The sequence below is a fragment of the Gymnoscopelus microlampas genome (genome assembly GCF_963454915.1).
Source record: "Gymnoscopelus microlampas genome assembly, chromosome: 7".
In the NCBI taxonomy this organism is placed as follows: Eukaryota; Metazoa; Chordata; class Actinopteri; order Myctophiformes; family Myctophidae; genus Gymnoscopelus; species Gymnoscopelus microlampas.
Window position 1 is genome coordinate 4746160 of NC_139944.1, and position 23467 is coordinate 4769626.

At 41.2% G+C, this 23467-nt stretch overlaps 1 protein-coding gene across 1 annotated transcript; it reads right to left on the bottom strand.

Moving 5' to 3' along the window:
* Nucleotides 1–4129: 4129 nt before the first annotated feature.
* LOC311049470 (E3 ubiquitin-protein ligase TRIM35-like) lies at nucleotides 4130–5554 on the bottom strand (the record flags this gene model as incomplete). Its single annotated transcript, XM_084063045.1, has 1 exon — nucleotides 4130–5554. One exon carries the CDS (start codon nucleotides 5552–5554, stop codon nucleotides 4130–4132), a length of 1425 nt encoding a protein of 474 aa, XP_083919171.1.
* Between the last annotated feature and the right edge of the window lie 17913 nt (nucleotides 5555–23467).

A 23467-nucleotide genomic window follows, 5' to 3' on the forward strand; every position in this document is an offset into this window, starting at 1 on the left:
ATTGGGTGCCAAAACCGTATATATACGGTTTTGCAAAAAGTGACGTTGAGTGCCAAAACCGTACATTTACGGTTTATGGTCTTTTCATTGGATTACTGTACATTGGTTCTTCATGAGGTTTCAGACGATGATTTCCTGCTTCTTCAGTTTGCGTAATGAGAGTTAGTTGCATTGTGTGATCTCAGCTGTGATCTCTGTTTGTACTGGAAAGTACTGTTCCTGAATGATCCTGTCTAAGCTATTGATTACCTCACTTCCAAAGACATAAATAGTCTTTGGAAGTGACACACCTATTTATAGGATTTTATTTCGTCATGCGTCCCTCTAGCCAATCAAAAGCATTGGTGACAACATATTGTCACGTGTCACGTGAAGCTTGACCAATGTTAGCTTGGCTAGGGGGACACACACACACAGCGGGACGGGAACGAAAAACATACAGACAATTATTATCATTATTATTTTGTACATCTCTGCTGTCAGGCAGCAACCAACTATGTCCAAAATATTGTCATTGAAATATTCAGGAAATAAAAAAATAAAAAAACAGCACAATACTGCATCATCAAAGTTGGTATGGGGACTAATACATTGTCAGACTTGCATGGGTCATTATATTATCATCACTTTACCCAAATCCCGATCAAGTGGAGTTAGGAGGTTTTTGACCAGTGAATGTGGAGATAGTTGTTAAGTCCATCATTGATTAGAATGACGAAGTTGGATTTAGGTGGTTTGACCAACAGTTTGAGGATCCAATGGAGTTAGCCCACACACAGACGTAAAGGGTGTTCAATAGGGGAGGCATGCGTTAATCCGACAGACCTTTTCTCCGACTATGTGGCATCCGCGTGCGGTTAGGGTTAGGGTGCGGGTTTGGTTCGGGTTTACTGTTTAATGTCGGAGCACTGCGCTGTCGGAGGAATGCGCTGTCGGACTAACGTACTGCACCCGTTCAATAGCATTGACATATTATATATATATGTGCCTGATAGCGACAATATCTGTGATTGTATATGTCTTAACACTGTTGGAAACGTTGGGAACCACAATATGCTTTTAGATAGTTTTTGTTCTGAAATATTTTTTTTATAGCTGTCATTTTTAGAACTGTATATATTTTAGCTTGTTCTTATTTTTTTGTTGTCTCTATTATCATTACTGTGATGTAGATGAAAGTACTGCATTTGCTTTATGACACACAACAACTCAGTTTACATACACTTATAAATAAGGTTGCAAGCTTTTATCCTTTTGAGAGATAATATATTTGTTGTCAATAAAAACTTCAACCTATCATTCAAACCAGTGGCAGCGCGCGTGGATGTGCGCCCAGACCACGCACGGGTTTTGGGTACTTTTTTTGCGGGCCGGGTTTGTGACGGATTTCGGATACACTGTTATCCGAATGGCTGAATATGATATTAAAAAAAATAAAAATTCTCCTCCGCGTCATCAGCGCCCATACCCTAGGTGGGGTTGGCGAAAGGGCCTACTCTGTGTGGAGTTTGCATGTTCTCCCCGTGTCTCCTAGGGTAGTTAATACCCTCACAAAAACATGTAGTAACCCTGGTCGCCTGATGGAGGGGAAGGGATCTGGTTGGAATAACGTGTTCCTTCCATGTGCTAATATATATATATATATATATATATATATATATATATATATATATATATATATATATATATATATATATATATATATATATATATATATATATTTATTTATTTTTGGGGTGGGCCCAGGCCTACCTATGCCCACCCCTGGCTACGCCCCTGAATCAAACATGTTGTTGATCTCAATACTTGTATTCAACAAAACATTATGTACAAAATCCAATCACGATAATAAAAACCCTGAGAATTATCAACGCTGTTATCAGCGTAATAAGGTCCCATTCTTTTTCTACTCACTCTGTGTCTCAGCGGAGGGCAGTGGACAGTTCAGAAACCCGCCTACCAGTGACATCATCAATGGGGATTCCAAGCTAATTGAAACAGCAGGCTTTCTATTCTTGGAAAGTTAGCATGTTATAATAGAAGCCATTGTTCTCATATTAATACAAAATAAAAGAAGAAATTTGAAAAACAAACCTGACTACCGATTATATCACTGGTAGGCAGGTTCTGAACTGTCCACAGCTCTTTTCTGAGACACAGACCAAGTAGACACAAATGAGCCTTGAGTGCTTGACAGACTTAATCAAGTCATTTATACCCTAAAGTCAGTAGTAAAAAATAGAAAGAAAAAGAAGCAAGATAAGTCAAAAGTCACATTTAGAGTTAGTTAGTTACTTTATTGACACAATTGTATAAACCATCGGGTAGAAACAATAGTCGAAAACCCATGTATAAACATTAAAGCTACAATGCATTAAAAATATACAAAACACAACAAAAAAATCCCTTGACTCATAAAACAGGAGCCTTCTGTTGCTCCAACAGATGATTTTACCCATAATAAGAGTCAGAGTCCAGAATGTATATATTGTTTTTACTGTTGGTTTCCTGATAGAAACACCCTGCTTCCTCCATGGTGTCAAATATCGTCGCTGTCGGGCAGAAACCTCATATCTCCATATTTCAACGTTTTGTTTTATCTTTAGTTAATGCCTTATACTTCATCATACAAGAGAGTCACATAAAAGTTGTGAAAATAGCACATCTACAAGCTCACAACGCATCGCCATGCGATGCCCCCAGGAATCTGAACTCACTGACCCTCTCAACTGCAGCACCTTCTATGTGGATACCGGGTGTATGCTCTCTGGCTAACATCCTGTAGTCCACTATCAGCTCTTTGGTCTTGTTTACGCTGGGAGCCAGATTTTCTGTAATCTGTGAACTTGACCACTAATTCCAGTTCCAAATCAGAATCTAGAACGTCTTTTGTCATCCCTGTGAACAACGTAGTAATGAAGAGTCGAGTGTCATTCTCTCTCAGCTCCATCCAAGATGTCGATAACGCAGAGGGGTTTGTCGCTTGGACCGAGAATCCAGTTTCTAGGCAGTAAGCTGCAATTCTTTCTTTCATCTAGGTTGTCATCTTTTAAGTAACGGCATCTGAATGTGCAGTGAGAGCCATTTGTGAGGGAGGTCGTGTGTGAGGACACGGTGACTGTCATCTTTTGGAGTGATGCTTTGAGATCCGCTATGAATTGGGGCCATTGCGGTTCAATGAGTCTGTAATTTAATCTCTTGCACCTTTACGTAGCTAATAAAGCTCACCGATTAGCATGTGGAGTGTTGGCGATATCTGCTGCTACTCTGGGAGGCATCTCGCTAGCGTCCTTCTATTGTGGGCTTAAGTGGTGAGTTAATTGTGGTTGATTTTAAACCCACGACTAGTTTACATATTTAATCTGGCAAAAAAAAGGTAGCAATGTTCCTTCTCACTGCTTAGGTAGTGAAACATTGTATGGTATGATAATATATCAGGGAACAGACGCGCAATCACTCACTAACCCATAACCGGAAGTCTCATTTAACCAAATTGACCAAGACTAAAGACAGTTTCTGTATATGTTTTTTTATGTATTTTTATTAGTATTTTTTTTTGTAATTTGTGAGTTAATTTCATTTCAGTTAGTTTTAGTATTTTGTTTTGACTTTAGAGTCTATTTTTAACCAAAACAAAGGACACCTAGTTCTACTTTTTTAGTTTAGTTTCAGTGAACTCTGATAACCTTTGTCCTGACCTGCTCCTCCATCCCCTATATCGACAAGTTAACCTGCTACTTCTTCACGTGATGGACCTCCTGTTTTAGGTCATTGATGAGTTTGTTCTTGTCCTGAAGGAGCTGAGCAGCACAGAGCTTCTGGATATTTACGATCTCTGCCACATTCTGAAGCATCAGCAACGCTCATCCACTTGATATTGATCTCCTCAGATTTGTCATTGCTGGACAACTATCACTATCCTCTCCACACTTATCAGCATAAGAGTGGAGACGTATACGATAGAGTGTCTGCCTCATGTCCCTTGTGGGACGTTTTGAATGCAGCTGTTTGGGTGTTGGAAGGATTTTTGTCTCATCATTCAGCAGGTTGACTCTCCTCTGTCTTTGCTCCACTTTGCTGTTGGCTTACTCGTCAACCATGGTTTCTAAAATGCAGGTGCTATTCCCCTCTAAGAACCAGATGTGTGGTCCTGCTCTTTGATTACAGTGAACTTCCTTGGTAAAATTTTCAGAGGTGGAGTATAATTATTATTGAAGTATGGAAAAAGTGGGTCAGTGAAAGTGTGTGTGAAGGTGTGTATGTGTGTGTTAGTATCAAGCTCGGAGAAGGACAGCTTTCCTCTATTCCAGTCCAGTTGGACTCTGATCCTGCCCAGCTTCTGCTTCACTGAGAGATCAGTGATTGGCCCTGGAGAGGAGCATGCTGTGTATTCACCATCATGTAACATTATAGCCCAGAATTGTCCCCGTTTGTCTCCTTTCCTCTGGAAAGACTCTGTCAACACGCCTACCGACCAGTATCTATTTTCTCCAACTTCAACATCCCAGCTTTGAGTCCCTGAGTTAAAGCCCTCAGAACCCAAAACGCGGCAGTAGCAGTCGAACCTCTCTGGGTTGTCGGGAAGCTGTTGTTCCTCTCCACGTCTCACGCTGGTCAGATCATCAGACATGACGAGATCTGGATAGGCAGTGTTGGGGTCCAGAATGACAGGAGTGTAGGAGACAAAGTCCTTCATCTTGTCCCAGACTCTGAAGGTCAGGTTGCCCAGGTGTTTGGCCTCGTCTATCAGTGCTCCTGAGTCCAGCTGTGGGTCCTGCAGTGTGAGCTTGACTCTTTCCACTGTGGTCTTGTAGTTCAGCAAGAATGAGACGTGTTCCGTTCTCAGCTCCTCCTCTATGGCTCTGATTGTGTTTGAAAGAGTTGATATATCTCTGTTCAGACCCTCAATCTTCTCCTTCATTGCCCGACTGTTCTTCAACTCTTCCTTCCTCAGTGCAGCGATCCTAGCCTCCTCTTCCTCTTGTAGAAACTGATGAAGCTTCTTAAACTGGTCCCTAATCTTCCTCTCTGTTTTCAAGGTCTGGACCTTAATGTGTTCTGCTGCTTGGTCACAGTTTGTTTTGACGTGATTAAAGACCTTCAGTTTCTTCTGCAAAGTCTTCAGTGATTTCTGGACTTTCTCCTTGTAATCCAGGGCGACTTCATTGATGGGTCTGAAAGTGTGGTTGGAGTGCTTTTTGGAATCGCGACACAAAACGCACACCAGTTGTTGATCCTCCAGACAGAAGAGTTTGAACTTCTCATTCTCGTCGTGCAGACTGCAGAAAACCTCAGACCCATTCGGAGCTCTCTGACGCTTCTCCTGCAAGAAGGTCTCGCACAGGTTCTTCAGAGCCAGGTTACAGGGTGGATCGTTGACTGAAGATAATTTCTTACAAACCGGACATTGCTTCGTTGAACTCCGCCTCCACCATTCCTGCAGACAGGCTTTGCACAAGCTGTGGCTACAAGGCAGGACAACAGGTTGTTTAAATATATCATGACACACGGGACAGGAAAAATCCTGTTCTGAAAAAGACGACTGGGAAGCCATTTAATTTGATTGAAGCCACAAATTCACACTTTGAGATTTGTTTCAAATGTAAAGTGCAATATAAATACAATTTATTGTTATTAAATGATCAGCCAGTCAGCCTTGGTAACACTTCCTCCCTCTAGAATGAATACTGGAGTTTATTTTCACTGGTAATCCTGGTTCTTGTTAAAGTCTGATGAGAGGAGGTTCAAGTTGGTCAGTATTACCTTGTATAGCTGTGGAAAGACTGTGCTGCTCTCTGGTTTGGGTTCTCTAGAAATAGACCAGTTTGGAGTGAACGTCACGGTGACGTCACAGCTGTTGTGCGTGCATCTATACCAACATGGGTTTCGATCAATGGGCTCGACTCACAAGCCTGCGTACGGAGGTAGTTTGTGACGTAGACAGATAAAGGACTCTAGCCGTGGCATTAATCCAACAATTAATCAGACGGCCCTTTGTTCTGAAGTAGGCTACCATTGGTCAGAATGTGCACATTAAAACTAAGCCCTAAAACTAAACCCTAACCTTAACCTTACAAATAACTATGCCTAAACCAGACGGCAAGCATCCAGGTTTTTAAAATGAAGCGCAGAATTCCCTGCAGTTCTCATCAATGGCCTAGCTGGTCTCTACTCCCCCATCCCCTTGCTGGCTGCGGAACAATTACTATAACACTTGAAACATTTATAACAAGTGTTATAATGCCTTATATGTGCATTATAATGCTTTATAAATGAAAAAAAAATACCCCAGTTTGAGCACTCAGGCTTCCACAGCATATCTGGGGTTTTATGTAAATTGGTCTCAAAACAGGCCAACTGATTTGCCCCCGCCCGTGACGTCACAAGCGATACAATCCCTCCCGTTTTTCAGTTCCAACATAAAAAATATATTGAATTTTTTCCACACAGAACCAGGAGATAACATGCATACAAACTGGCTCAATAGCGCTATGTGCCAAATCAGGACAATGTGGTATTGCAGGTGAAAGTGCTTTATAAACCAGAGAGAAGTTAGTTGGAATGAGTATACAGTATCTGAGGCTTGATTTACGCTCAAACCTTTTGAAAAACGTTTGAGGGACTAAACAATATGATATTAAATACTAAATATTTTTACAAATGTCATTTCACACTTTGTGGCTCGCGCTCACCACTCACAGCTCGTGCTGTTGGTGGCAAGTGGAGACTCGCTCAAGCAGTGTGTAAGGCTGCACTACAGCCAGCAGCACTGCTGGAAGTGGTTAACCTAATACCTGGATATCACACCCGTGACACGCTGTGGGGAATTTGTGAGGAGGTGTGGAGGTGTTTCCTTTCTAGCGATGCATTTATGAATGGTCACGAGACCACAGATATTTCAGAGGTGTTTGTTCCTCTTGGAAGTTGGCTCTTGTCTCTTCCAAACTACCCCAGCTTTTCACTTGCTAGTGCTGACAGAAGCTTTGCCGAATTAATGAGGAAACAATAGAGCGTAGCAGTTTGGATTTGGAGGTTTAAAAAATCCCTTTATTTTCTCCATTAAACTGCGGTCCCCACATTCTTATTGGATAAGGGCCCACTTTAAAATATTGTCTATGGCGAAAATGAAAGGGATTTTCACTTCTGACTGACTCCAGCGCCGGTGCCAAACAGGCCACTGCTACGCTCTGTGTGGAACGTAGCGGAACTAAGTTTGGGTAGTCACAACATCCCTGAGGCATCGGACAGTCAAATTTTGTTTGGGTCTCGCCCACCTGAATCTCTGGATGACGCCATATTGTAGTCTGGACCGAGCTGAACTGAACTCTTTTCGGCTGTCCTAGTGGAGTGTGCATTGAAATTGAGAAAATAGTAGATCTACAACACAATCGCAAAACTTGTAGATCAGCTATTTTCACAGTTTTTTAATTAAGACTTTTTAAGGTTGGGTCTATGTAATGTGTTATAACCACATTTTAAATGCGTTATAATACACCTATAAGGCATTATAAGACTTGTTATAAATGTTTATAATTATGCACAACTTATAACAAGGTTTATGAAGTAGTATAACTTGTAATAATTTACTTGATACTGTAAGTTCTGGTCATAATGCATTATAAACTGGACCAGCACATTATAACTATCAGGTAACACTTTACTTAAAAGGATGGGTCTATAATGCATTATAATCACATTTATAACTAGAAAAAGGTCTCCACCAGGTCAGGTATCTTATTATGACCTCCTGGTGGCGCTATAATAGGCCATTGTGAAACGGGTGCCCGTTACTTCTTAGGCCTTTCACGGCAATGGGACACTGCATTCATGATTTGAGGCATTTTGTTCCAAAAAACTATTTTGCTAGATTAGACCTGCTGGTGGCGCTATAACAGGCCAATGTGAAAGGGGTGGCATTTCTTCCTCAGCCTAGTGGGAATGTCTGCGTGAAATTTCACCGAAATCGCAAGCTGAGTGCATAATTTGAGGCATTTTGTTCAAAACTGAGCAATCCTGCAAACTTTGGAAGCCAACTTTAGCCAATGAGGATGGAATATGGGAAATCGGACAGATCTGTGTTCATAATATGACTATAGAGATACTGTGTAACGATTTGCATGATGTTTGGATAAAATCTGTAGGAGTAATATAAAAAATCACACCTGTGTGAAGGTAGCGGCGCCTTTGATATATTTTGTCATAGATATGTGTTTCTACTAGAGAAACAATATTAAATCTCTGAACGTTGACGGACCTGACCAATCAGAACCTTGGCGAGCCTGACCAATCAGAACGTTGACGGACCTGACCAATCAGAACCTTGGCGAGCCTGACCAATCAGAACGTTGACGCAAAAGCCAGGTATAGAGGGCTAATATCCGCTCTATACCTAAAGGTATAGAGCGGCTAGCGCCGCTAAAAATCACACCTGTGTGAAGGTAGCGGCGCCTTTGATATATTTTGTCATAGATATATGTTTCTACTAGAGAAACAATATTAAATCTCTGTAAATTTATTTCAAGGCTTCCAGTGGCACTAAATAGTGCCAATGGAAGCGAATCACCAAATGCATTCCAAGGTAAGTGGCAAAAACTGATCTGTCATAGCTGATAGAGTGGGTACCTAAAAAATAAACTTTGTGTGTGCGTGTGTATACATGTGGTACCAGAAAGATATGTATGTGTTATGAAATAATCTATACAATTTATAAGCCGTACCCAGAGTGTTTATGTTCCGGACTTTTACAGTTTATATAAACCATCTAATTTTGTATTCATGATATAATATTGATGTCATGAATAGTTCCCTTGCCTGACCAATCAGAACGTTGACGGACCTGACCAATCAGAACCTCGACGGGCCTGACCAATCAGAACGTTGACGGACCTGACCAATCAGAACCTTGGCGGGCCTGACCAATCAGAACGTTGACGGACCTGACCAATCAGAACCTTGGCGAGCCTGACCAATCAGAACGTTGACGCAAAAGCCAGGTATAGAGGGCTAATATCGAGCGCCACTAAAAAATGGTTTGGCACAAATCGGCCTCCTGGTGGCGCTATAACAGGCCCATGTGAAAAATTGGGGCAGAGGTTCTGAATTGGCATCCAGGGAGTGTGTGTGCACAGTTTCGCAGCGACCGGGCCAACGGTGCCAGAGATTACTTGTTATACATGTACATGTTTATAATTAGGCATAACAAAGACACCTTTTAACTAACTAAGTTAACTAAGATTCTTATAATGTGCTGTTCCAATGAGCTTATAATGCATTGTGACCAGCACCAGTGGCGGAGCGTCCGGGGAGGCCCGCGACCCTGGAGGGCCCGGGCCGTCAGATAATAAATCGGTAAAATCTGGCAAAAATAAGAATTAAACAACATAACCCTAACCTAACCCTACCCTAACCCTAAAACCGAAATAAAGTGACAAAAAGCCCCCCAAAAAGTGACCGATCCCGCCCAAAACCTGCAAAATTTTGCGCATGCATGCGCAGGGGGGGCCTGATCACTGTGCTGTGCCTCCCGGCCCGGCTTTGAGTTGTTCCGCCTTCATAAACCTTGTTATAAGTTGTCATACATGATTATAAACATTTATAAGTGCATTGTAATGCATTATAAATGTAATTATAATGCATTATGGACCCGACCTTTAAGTGATTTTTATTTATCTTTTTGTATTTTTTAATGGGCTTCAAGTTATTAATTCATAACGTATTTTTGTATGTTTGGATCCCGGGGAGATACCAAATTTGTCTTTTGGGTCTTTTGGAGCTGAGAAGTTTGGGAACTCTTGGATCAGACCGAAGCACTTTCCCTCCTCAGGAACACCTTCAATGATACAGAACTTGCTCGGTAACATCTTCAGAGGGAGCGTATCGTTATTATAAACACTAGACCATACCCGGTGAAGGGCGCAGGCGAAAGTAGTTGCAAAGTTGGGGTTAATGCACGTCCTGTCGCGCGGTTTCTCCCCCGCGCGCGCCCCCCTATTTTTAAGTGTTTTTACTGTTTTTCTCAACTTTTAGGTGTTTTTAATGTTTTTATCAATCTTTAAGTATTTTTACTCTTTTTTTCAACTTTGAAGTATTTTTACTAATTTTCAGTATTTTTAAGTATTTTTTACTCATTTTGAGTACTGTGAAGTATTTTTACTCAAGGTATTTGAGTATTCTCTCCGTCCCTCTCTCTCTCTCTCTCCATCTCCCTATTTTCACAACGCATCGCGAGGCATTGTGAGCTTGTAGATCAGCTATTTTCAGTTTGTTGCAACCTTTATTGTGAAGGAACGACTGGAAGTGCTAAGCTATTCAGTCGGTGTGACATAAAGCTCTGAGATGCTACATCGTGACATTGTATCACAGAAACCCCAAAAGTCAGCAAAATAACACTGTTCAACAGGCTAATTAGTTAGCATTGATGACATTGACCACACTAACGTTCATACAGGTTGTTGATAAGATGTTTAACGTAGCCGTTTGAGTGACGACAGCAGCGTTGGTTAACATTAGCGTTAGTGTTAGGCGCATGCTAACGCTACCCAGTTGCAAATTTGGGGTTAATGCACGTCCTGTCGCGTGGTTTCTCCCCCGCGCGCGTCCCGTCGCGGTCACCCCTCCCCACGGTCGTATATATATATATATCAGCACGGAGAATGGCGTAGGCATGTTACTCGCCCATATCTATGACTCGCCCGCCCCGGGTCCGTCAGGTGTGTTTACTTTCCACAGAAAGAATTGTAGTCAGAGAGTGGGCGGGGTCTCGGTGTTGCCATGTCGGCGTACTGTAAGCGCTTTAGGGGCAAAATTGGTGGTATAGGGTTTTTTTTTTTTTTCAGGCAGGCCACTAGAGGGCAGGCCACCGGGAATAGTCCCGGTCCTCCCGACGGCCAATCCGGGCCTGCTGTTGCTTCTGCCTCGTTGCCGTGTATTCGCCGTTGTATAATCGCACTCTCCAGAGTTGACCCCCCCTGTCTCCCTTCCTCTGACAAGACTCTGCTAACACACCTACTTGCAGGATCTGTTGTCTCCAACCTCAACATCCCAGCTGTGAATCCCCGAGGTAAAGCCTTCAGAATCCAGGACACAGCTTTAGTAGTCGAACCTCTGTGGGTTGTCGGGAAGCTGCCGTCTTCCTCCATATAATGCATATATATATATATATATATATATATATATATATATATATATATATATATATATATATATATATATATATATATATATATATATCGATATATATAAAAGTATACTCTAGTCTAGATATATCTAGTCCACTGTGCTCAACACACACATGCCCTAGGACTGTTGATAAAGAATGTGATAAAATATCATGTAAAATAAATGTCCATATTGACAGTAGTCAATAGGCAAATCACCCCCTATTCCTTATCCCAGGGGTGCCCACACTTTTTTGACATGAGAACTACTTTTAAAATGACCAGCTCAACAAGATACAGTACCAACCCAATTTTTGGGACGGTGTAACCGCCCCCCTATAAGTGAGTTTTGGACACTGACCAATCCTGCACCGTGATTGGCCAATAGTCTACAACGCAGTCTACAACCCTAACCCTTCCACAGTCAATGCAAATCTATACTTTTGCAAAGTCAGCCAATCACATTACAGCTAGTGTCATCACCACTAGCTGTAATGTGATTGGCTGACTTTGCAAATTCAGGACTGTGATTGGCTAGCGAAACATATGACACATAAGCAGCCCTATGAATAGCAGTATGCACTTAAAAAAAAGGCAGTTATCCTTTTTATTTTTTTATTTTTTTTGCAACTTATTGTTTTTATTGTTATCATCAAGAGACAACACAATTATACATAGGCAGCAACAACAAAAAAATAAGAAAAGTAAAGCAAAACAAAAGACATACAGTTAATAAAATAAAATAAAAATCAGGAGTAAAAGAGAAATATACAAACATCAAAGAACAGAAGAATGTACAATATGTAATGTATCCTCACATCTACACTTGTATCACATTATATAAATATCCACACACATATACTGCACATTCAGGCTATCGAAATATACACAATACAAATCTCTTTATAAAAATTATAATCTTATCATAACTCAATGCGTGCAAAAGGCGTCCACTTTTTGGTAAATTGCTCGTTTTGTAGCCTCAACAAATAAGTGATTCTTTCCATATCTCTAATCTCTTTGACTTTATTCAACCATTGCTCGGGGGTCGGAGGGAGCAGACTCAACCAATTGATTGTGATGCATTTTTTGGCTGCTGTTAACAGTATCTGGAGGAGGTAAATATTCTTCCTGCCTTCAAAACCTGTCGGCACGATTCCTAGAATAGCCGTCTTGAAATCTTGTGGTACTTGAGTATCAAAGACTTTATTAAAGGACGACTTCACCACTTTTCAACATATCTTCATATTATAGGTCCTCACTAATGCTCATGATAAAATGGTACAATTTTTTTCTAATCAGTTTGTGTCTCAGAGGAGGGCTGTAGACAGTTCAGAAACCCGTCTACCAGTGACATCATCGATGGGGAATCCAAGCTAATAGAAACTGCAGGCTTTGTATTCCTCGAAAGTTGCAATGCAATAATAGATCCCATATTTCTCGCCTTAATAAAAATGTGAATAATTTTTTTTAAATCTTTTTGGAGAAAAAAAATCCTGCCTAACGATGATGTCACTGGTAGACGGGTTTCTGGACTGTCCACAGTCCTCCTATGAGACCAAGTAGAATTTTTTTAAATCATTTTATCATGAGCATTAGTGAGGATCTATTATATGAAGATAGGTTGAAAAGTGGTGAAGTCGTCCTTTAATATCGCTGAATACTACATTCCAGAACTGCCGCACTTTAGGACATGCCCAAAAGATATGTGAATGGTCACCGACCTGCTCACCACATCTCCTCCAGCACTCGCTTGTAGGGGTAGAGCCTGCTCTGGCAGTCAGTAACGGGGTCTTAAAAAACCTACTCATAATTTTCCACTGATATTCTCCAAGAATTAGAGTTAGTTACTTTGTGCGCTTCAGTGCAGGCATCAACCCACTCTTCTTGTGTAATCTCTTGTTGTATTTCAGCCTCCCACTTTGCTTTTATATAAAGAGTGTCACTGGGAGCCATTGACAATAGATTTTGATACAAGTTAGAAATAATTTTTCCACTTGAAGCTCCCTTTTGGATGTCAATCAGAAAGGATTCTAGACCAGAGGGGCTTCTAATTTTGTCCCAGTCCTCGTGATTTTCTAAAAAATGCCTAAGTTGGAGGTATCTAAAAAAGTCAGTTCTAGGAAGGTTAAACTCGTTTCTGAGTTGATCAAATGACTTTAGCTGGCTGGAGTGACATAGCTGGTGAACAAACCTCAAACCTAGCCGCCTCCACCCCCCAAATCCAGCATCCAGCCTTGATGGTACAAAACCCCTAATACATCCAATTGAAGACAGGCCAGATGTTGATAGAGGCAGTCTAAACTCTTTCTGAACATCCTTCCACATTTTCATCGTGAACCTCGACCAGGCACCAATGGCGTCTACATTGATATTATGTCCCGAAAAAGGGAGGGCTGCTAGTTGTGCCTGTATGCATAGAGATTTTTCAATTTTTAACCATCTAGTTGATTCATCATCCTCCAACCACATGGTCATGGACCTCAGTTGGGCCGCCCAAAAATAGTACTTAAAATTGGGAAGGGCCAGTCCACCTGCGTTCTTGGCCAGTTGCAATGTTTTAAATCGAATTCTTGGACGTTTACCGTGCCAGATGAATCGCGAAATCAATTTATTTAGGGAGTTAAATGTAGAGATCGGTACTGGTATGGGGAGCATTTGGAAAGGGTATAGTAGTCTAGGCAAGATGTTCATACGTACTATCTCCACCCTCCCGATCAAAGAGAGGGGCAGGACCGTCCATCTGTCCACATCTTCTCTGATCTTACCAATGAGACTAGAATAATTTGCCTCAAATAGTTGGTTTACTGTTGGCGTTATGTAAATGCCCAAATATTTAACCCCAGTTCTTGGCCACTTAAAAGAGAAGAGAGACCTGGTTTGCTGTGGTATAAGCCCTCCTATGTCCATAGCCTCCGTCTTGTCAATATTGACCTTATACCCTGAGTAACGTCCATATGTCTTTATTTTATTGAAAAGGCAGGGTATTGATATCATTGGTTCCGTGATGTACAAAAGGAAATCATCGGCATACATCGAGATCTTATGTTCCTCTCTCCCTATCTTCACTCCTTTGATATCATTCTCGTCTCTTATCAATTGGGCCAAGACTTCTATAGAAATATTAAATAGTAGAGGAGACAAACTGCAACCTTGGCGGCAACCCCTCTCCAAGGCAAAGGAGGAGGAGCTATCTCCATTTACTCGCACCGAAGCTTTTGGGTTAGAGTAAAGTACTCTGATGCAGTTTATGAACGTTGGCCCGAATCCAAAATGCTCTAATGATTGCAGTTAAAACTCCCAAGAGACTCTATCGAAGGCCTTCTCGCCATCGAGCCCCAAAATCATTAACTCTTTATGTTCCTTCTGGGAGTACGTCATCACATTCAAGAGCCTGCGTATATTATTACCAGAGTATCTGCCTGTAATGAACCCTGTTTGATCAGGATGTATGATTTCGCTTATAATCGAGTTCAATCTGCGGGCCAGAATTGTTGTCAGTATTTTTAAGTCGCAGTTCAATAAGGAAATGGGCCGATATGAGCCACACATCGTGGGGTCCTTCCCCTCCTTATGAATTACTGTAATTACAGCATCACCCCAAGTATCAGGCAGTTTTTTTGTCCGAAATGAATGTTCATAGGCTCGTAATAGAAGAGGGGAGACAGAATCTGCAATTTTTTTATAGAATTCGTTTGAATAGCCGTCTGAGCCTGGGCTTTTATTATTTTTTAGAGTGGTAATTACCTCTTTAATCTCGGATTCTGAAACTGGGGCTTCCATTTTGTTCCTTGCTGCTTCTGATAGTTTAGGAAGATGAATTGTTTGGAGATATGTTTTTATCTCGTTAGCATCATTACAGGTGTCTGTGTTCTTATAAAGTACTTTATAATAATCTGCAAAGGCGGATGAGATGTCCTTTGGTTTTGAAACAAATGAATTATCTGGTAATTTAATCTTGGTTACTGTCGATAGGGCTTGTTGTTTCCTTAAGCGGTATGCTAATAATCGGCTAGATCTGTCTCCACTCTCATAGTACTTTTGCTTCAAAAACCTTAAATTACGTTCCACTTTCTCAGATGTTAAGTTATTCAGTGCTTGTCGAGCATTCTTAAGTCCTCTAAGTACTTCAGGGAGTTGTTGTTCTTTGTGTTGGCGTTCTAGCCTCTTAATTGTATTTTCTAAGTTAACTCGATCTTCTTTGTTTCTTTTCTTTTTGGCAGATGCGAAAGCAATTATTCGTCCTCTCAAATATGCCTTGGCACATTGCCATAGTGTCACGGGTGAGATATCTGGTGTCATGTTGAATTCAAGATAGAGTTTTATTTCCTGCTCCATAAATTTTACAAACTCAGTGTCATTCAATAATCCTGTATTAAGTCGCCACCGTTTGGATGAATAGGACCCTCCCAAATCCCATGACAGGGCTACAGGTGCGTGATCTGACAATGTAATTGGTAAAATGTCACATTTAATTACTCTATAAGCTTCTGATTTTGGGGTAAATATCATATCGATGCGGCTATAAGAATCGTTTGGATTGCTGTAAAAAGTGAAGTCCTTTACTCTAGGGCAGGGCTGTCAAACTCGCGGCCCGCGGGCGTTTTGCGGCCCGTGGAAATGTCCATGGCGGCCCAGGAAATACTTTTAAAAATAGTAAATTGATACTACATGTAACAGACATAGAGTCGCACTTTAAATTGCGTCCAAGCAGCTCCACCACTCGCTGCAGCGAGTAGCCTACCTCTGATGGCCCGCTATTGTCTCTTCCCAGCTGTGGAATGTTCTGGCTGATTGGCTCGTTAACAGTCTATTCAACTGCTAGTCGAGTAGTAATGGCTATACTCTTTGATCCTCACGCAGAAGTCAGCCTAGCACGGACATGTTCTCTCTCTCTCTCTCTCTCTCTCTCTCTCTCTCTCTCTCTCTCTCTCTCTCTCTCTCTCTGTGTCTCTCTCTCTCTCTCTCTCTCTCTCTGTGTCTGTCTCTCTCTGTCTGTCTGTCTGTCTGTCTGTCTGTCTGTCTGTCTGTCTGTCTGTCTGTCTGTCTGTCTGTCTGTCTGTCTGTGTGTGTGTGTGTGTGTGTGTGTGTGTGTGTGTGTGTGTGTGTGTGTGTGTGTGTGTGTGTGTGTGTGTCTCATCTCTCTCTCTTGAGCTCAGAGCTATTTAACATTCAATCTGGGAAAGCATCTGTCATTTTAAGATTCATTTAGCTATTCAAAAATAGCAGATCTACAAGCTCATAGTGCGGCACTCAGTGCCGCACTATGAGCTTGTAGATCTGCTATTTTTGAAAAATCATGGGAATTTGTGCAAGTCTTCACAAATGTCTTCTAAATCCTGCTATAATATGTGGTTCTCTAAATGTTTTATGTCTCTCTCTCTCTCTCTCTCTCTCTCTCTCTCTCTCTCTCTCTCTCTCTCTCTCTCTCTCTCTCTCTCTCTCTCTCTCTCTCTATATATATATATATATATATATATATATATATTTATTTATTTTTAAAGACACATGCATTTCTGGATTGAATGCTCCTTACAAATTGCATTTTGTTTTTAATGTCAATAATTAAAGTAGCTATTCTTCTTCATAATAACATGTTTTTAAAGGTGATATACTGTAGTTAGTAGCAGTGACTGAGACAACAGACTGAAAAACAATGCTGTATAACTGAATGCGTGTGAGCGCACATGCGCGTCCGCAACTGGTTTCTGCCCACATCAAGTCACCATTTGACCAATGTGGCCCGGACCCCAAAATTAGTTCGACACCCCTGCTCTAGGGTGCATGTGTCTCCACACATCAACCAATCCGGCCTCACCACAGCTATTTTTAAGAGCTCTCGACATTGAGGAGAGGGGTGTCCCTGTAGCCGGCAGCCTGTCGAGCGAATGCGATACTGTGTTCCAGTCTCCACACATCAACAGTATACCTCTTGATTTCTCTAATATTAATTTGAATATTTTTGCTATGAATTGGGGATTATTATATCGTTTGGGGCATAAACATTTTGGAGAGACACCTCTGTACCGTCAATTGTGCCATTGACCAGAATATATCTGCCCTCTTTATCATTAAAGCTAACTTAACTGGGATTTGAGGGTGAATTGCACCATCTTGTGGATTAGTATTGCTACTCCACATCTCTTACTAGTTGGGTGAGAAGAAAATAATACCTGACTAGCCCAGGATCTTTTTAGTTTCTTGTGTTCAGCATCTGAGAGATGACTTTCTTGTATATAGGCTATTTGGCAATGGAGTTGTTTTAATTGCGTCAGAATTTTCTTCCTCTTGATTGGATTGAGGCCTTTAAAATTATAGCTTATGACCTTAAGTGTGGCCACCATGGTATCAAAACGTGGAAATGTGACCATCTTTTTAGATTGTGACTTAAGTGGGACGCCTTCTGCACAGAGCGGGTAAAACAATGAGAAATATAGCTGCAAGCAGCGATAATACGGGGCCAGGAGAGAGAAATGATAATTCCTTTAACAGGTCAGTTCATGAAAGTCCTTGCGGTCTTGTTTCCAATGAGGGCCTGTGAGCAATTAGGGGTTAAGAGTCTTGCTCAGGGACAAATTTCATTGACACATTTGCTGACCTGGCCTGGAATCGTATCTGGGTCAACCAGAGCCTCTGGCTCCCTAGGCGGGCTCACTAACCACTCAGCTATGGCCGACCCTCAGAGAGAGAGAGAGAGAGAGAGAGAGAGAGAGAGAGAGAGAGAGAGAGAGAGAGAGAGAGAGAGAGAGAGAGAGAGAGAGAGAGAGAGAGAGAGAGAGAGAGAGAGAGAGAGAGAGAGAGAGAGAGAGTAGATTGAAGAGACAGAGAAACGGAATAGATTGAAGATAGAAACGGAATAGATTGAAGAGACAGAGAGAGAGACATGGAAACGGAATAGATTGAAGATAGAAACGGAATAGATTGAAGAGAGAGAGAGAGCCATGGAAACGGAATAGATTGAGTCATGTTTTTTGCAATTCAACTTAAATGAGTCTGCATCAAGTGAGGCTTGAACCGGCAACCTTGCGATCGTGAGGCACTCTTAGGTAGCTGCAACACTACCTATAGTGCTACAGCTTTGTCCAGGCTGATATTGTCTGTTGAGGATCACAAACTCTTGCCTTCTGTCATGACCCAAGCCCCTGTTTCACTAACACAAAGATCACTCATTCACAAACCATTTACCAATGAAGAAATTGTACATCTCCTCAGAACCAAAACTAGTGAAAGTAGCCGATCTACAAGCTCACAAACCATTAAAAGTTGTCAGATTGTACATCGGCTATTTTCACAATGAAGTATGTTATACATTGAAAAAACATACTGTAAGTTCTGAAAAGTTGTGAGATTGTAGATCAGCTATTTTCACAATGAAGTATGTTAAAAACACTCAATTAAGTATTTCATGTTATCTTTAACAATTGCAAATGTATTCATTGATAGTCATGTTGTGTCAAATGCAACTTAGATGAAGTCTGCACCAAGTGAGGCTTGAACCTGTGACCTTGAGGTTGTGAGACATACACTTAAGCGGGACGCTATTGGACCAACAGACAAACCTCTGAAAAAAGAGATCACACTGATCATACAGTTTCACGCAAATAGCTGAAAAATCCTGGGTTTAAGTGTTTTTCAAACTGCTCAAGATTGCGGACAATCTAAGGGCGGTGCTTACTGGTCAACGTGATAGATGTGTTCCTCATTAGTCAAGGCACATGTGTAAGCAGGTCTAATGGCTGTCGGCCAAACGAGGCATGACTTTTGCCTGTTTAAAGTTTCAATTTTCAAAAAATTGCTGTAGCGCCCCCGTTTGACCAATTGGAGTAAGATTGGTTTCAGTGATATTTGGAATGGCCCTTTACATTTCTGCAAAGTTTCAAAGAATGGTAAGTCTGCATGTATGTGTTAGGGGCAGATGAATAATTGTCATAAAACTGCAATATTCATTGGCTCATTGAAGCTTCATTTTTTCACTTATGGAAAATATTTTGCAAACGTTTTTTGGCACAGGTCCAAAGTTCATGTGTAAAAAGTTTCGTGCAGATTACTCAAAAATCCCAGGAGGAGATAGGTTTTAACTGTTTTTCATATAATTCAAAATGGTGGGAGATCTAAAGGTCAGAGGTCAAAAGTCAGAGTGTGAAAGTTGTTCAGCATGAGGAGACGCATGTGTGCATCGAAGTTTCATGGCTGTAGGTGAAACAGGGCATGAGTTGTACCTGTTCAAAGTTGGCATTTTTCAATTGAGTGCTATAGCACCACCTTTTGACGAAAGATTGTGAGAATTATTTCTTGATCGTTTTTCATGACCATCTATCATATGGCCGAGTTTCATAAAAAGCGACTGCACGGTTCAGCCAGAACTGCCAAAAGTGGCAGAAGAAGAAACGGAATAATCTCAATAACAAAACGGGTCCATGCTGGAAGCCTGGCCTCGTAATAAGTTGATAAAACCATCATAGACTCCCCTGCACGAGCAGGTTTAGGAGTTAACAGGCTAGTCCTCTATTTCTCACAAGCTCTCTCTAAGTACTAAGCACTTTGTCACTGTAACCTTTAGTTTTGAATCTAAGTATGGCAAACAATAATAATCCTATACTATCTTAATGGATTGATTAGATGCTTATATTAACCACTTAAGCCCTATTTTATACTTTAGTCACACAAAAATAACTATCTACAAGCTCACAAGTCAGTGTCATTGTGATGTGTTGTGTCCTTTTTAAGGATTTTTGCAATTAATTAACATTTCTGCCAATAATTACATGACAAACGTCCTCTCTAGCTATACTCTACACCAAACTCTAGCTATACTCTACACCAGACAGAGCTGACTATGTTTTTTCATTCGATGGTGGTTGCAGAGAGGCAGGTGTTGTTTGCAAGGCATAGGGATGTGGTTAGGTTGAAGGTTTTCACATCTGTCATTTCTCAGTGCTAAACATGATCTACAGCCTTCTTTGTGCTCACTTCCTCTCCTCTGGTGATGTTCTCTACACCACAGCAGACAGAGCTGTTAGCTGCAGGTTCATATGTACCAACACACACACAACCGTTAACTTCACCTTGTCAAAACAAGATGGTGGTGCCACATGCACAGCGGCCAACTTCATCCTGTCAAAACAAGATGGCACAGAGACACATGGACTTACATGAAGGACAAGATGGCACAGAGACACATGGACTTACATGAAAAACAAGATGGCACAGAGACACGTGGTGGACTTACATGAAAAACAAGATGGCACAGAGACACGTGGACTTACATGAAAAACAAGATGGCACAGAGACACATGGACTTACATGAAAAACAAGATGGCACAGAGACACGTGGACTTAAATGAAAAACAAGATGGCACAGAGACACGTGGACTTAAATGAAAAACAAGATGGCACAGAGACACATGGACTTACATGGTCTCCACACAACGTTTTATTTCCTATATTAACAATGAGGGGTCAGTCTGGGGTCAGTCTGGTGTGTCTCAGCTGAGGAAAGACCCCAACCCAAATATTCTTCTGGATGCTTCTAAAGTGTAATAAATACATTTTGAACCCCATCAATTACTGATAGTTTGGACAACAATCCTACGGGAGGTGTTTTTTGGACATAGCATACCACACTATGAGCCTAAATAAAATCATTATATTTTTGTACTGGAAACACGTCTCTGCTCCTCTGTCCTTATTAAACCTGTTGTTGGGTATTTTAAACTGAATGTATGAGGGATAAAAAATACCTTAGCCTTAATGGCAAGAAAGATAGTATAAAATAATGTTCTCTGATACAGTGTACACATTAATGTGATGTTTAGGTTTTAGTCAATAATATGAAGATACTGTAGAGTGTTAAAACAATTCAGTTTATCACGTGTGATGCTGTTATTGTTGTATTCAGTGTGTTTGTTATAGGCGTTTGTGTCAATTTGTTGATGAAAACAACACATGTGTAAAATAGTGGTCAGTCTTTTCAGGTGGGAGGGGCTTTGAGCTGAGTTAGAGGACGTTACTGACAGCAGTTGAACTCAGACACTCTGGATTGTTGAAGGTGGATCAGCTCAGCAGCGTAAGGTAAAAAGTCTCTTTGACTTCATCTGGATTCAATGTCATGTTGATTGATAGAGCTGTTTGTCCTCATCACCCACACAAAGTACCAGACACTTTCATAAAGGCCACAAAGAAAAGCAGACTCCAAGAGAGGCAGCCATTGGTTATAAGGATTATATTATATCTTTAGTCAGACATGAGAGACATGGGAAGGTTACAGTATCACAGGTGCAGGTGGATTTTACGTGGGGGCAGGGGGGGGGGGGCATTGCCAGGGGGCAAGCGTCCCCTGGCGGCCGGGGACGCTTTTGTTTTTCATTCCAATATAAAAAAAAAAAATATATATATATATATACAATTATTTTTTTTTGATAAAAAAATAATAATTGTGAGACATAAATCTGAATTCTATAATGTTTTGTTTTGTAATAAATATACATTTTAGAGTAGTCATGCCTCATGTGACATGATTTTCGTAATGACTTCAACTTGAGACAGAAGTGGCCAGAAGGTCTTACAGCAGCCAGCAGGTACCTTGCTGTGACTGTGACCCTATAGGCTCTTCCTGGTTCCTACCTCATGTGTCCCTGTTACCTGTAGCCAGCGTGATTGATCATTCATTTAAACTCAGCAAATAAATAAACATGGATATCCGTCCATTCATGAAGCGTCCAAATTCTGACAATGCAACAACAACACAAGAACCGCGGCCACCTGACCCCAGCCACCAGCAGCCGGTACAAACAACAACGGCTTAGGCTGTGCTTAGTTGTGCGCTGATGTGTATGATAAACTACTGTATGTATGTATACTAATACCTATATACTGTATGTGTGACAGATGGTGGTGGTCTGTATTGTATTGTATATGGTATAATGGCAGAGTCCATACATTGTATTTGTATTGTTTTGGGGATTCACGCATGCGACCCTGTGTGTTCACTGTTTTGCTCAAGGACACTTCTACACTAACTCTGGGGGGGGGAGCCCCCCCCCCTAACTCTGGGGGGGGGGGAGCCGCCCCCCCCCAGCCCGGGATGGAACTGGGAACCTTGTGGTTTCCAGTTCACTCTACCCCTGAGCCACTGCGGCCCCTACACAGATCCCTGATGCACTACACTGACACTCTTATCCCTAACACTTACACATCATTACATCACCCACCTCAGCCCGTATATATTATGACTATTTAAAAATAGCAGATCTACAAGCTCACAATGCGTCACGGCGCGACACATTGTGAGACGCTTTAGTGTTTTGTAATAACGTGTTTGGTGTGATCATGTGACCGGATCTCTGTTTTTTTTAACTTCTACGTAATCTACATGAAATATATTAACCCACAAGCTGCTGGAGGAGCTAATTATTATAATATTATTATAGCTAATTATTAGCTAATTTAACGTAAACCACAAAGTTATTATTTAAAGTGAAATATCCCTTTAATAACTAATATTATCACAGTATTCTGAGGCACACCTGGACTTATCTTATACTTTGGCTGTTCAAAAACAGCAGATCTACAAGCTCGTAGCGCGGCACCTAGTGCCGCGATACGAGCTTGTAGATCTGTCTTTATTTAAATCATGAAAATGTGTGCAAATCTTTGAATATATATATGTTTTTAAAGTGAACATTAGTAACTCAAATCTTTGCTTCTGGGGGTCCCTGGAATAACACATTTTGAGATGGGGGTCCGTGGCCAAATATATATAAATGTGGGGGTCCTTGACATTCTAAATCTTCTAAATCTTAACAGTTTTTGAAAAAAAAACGTTGTTATAATATCAGTGGTTCTCAAACTTTATCATGTCAAGGACCCCCAAAATGATATGTATTTGGCCACGGACCCCCACCTGAAAATATGTTGTTCCAGGGACCCCCCCCCCCCCCCCCAGAAGCAAAGATTTGAGTTCAAAATGTTCGCCTTTTAAAAAAAAGATTTGCACATTTTTGCGAGATGTTTCCAAAACTAGCTGATCTACAAGCTCATAGCGCGGCACCGAGTGCCGCGCTATGAAGCTTTATTAACACATTGTGTGGGTTCCAGGGGGTCCCCAGCAAAATGTGTTAAAGGAGCTACACCATGAATTTAAAAAATAATAATAATATTTGATATCATATTGTTTATGTCCCTCAAACGTTTTTCAAAAGGTTTGAGCCTAAATCAAGCCTCAGATATACTCATTCCAACTAACTTCTCTCTGGCTTATAAAGCACTTTCACCTGCAATACCACATTGTCCTGTTTGGCACGGGGTGCTAT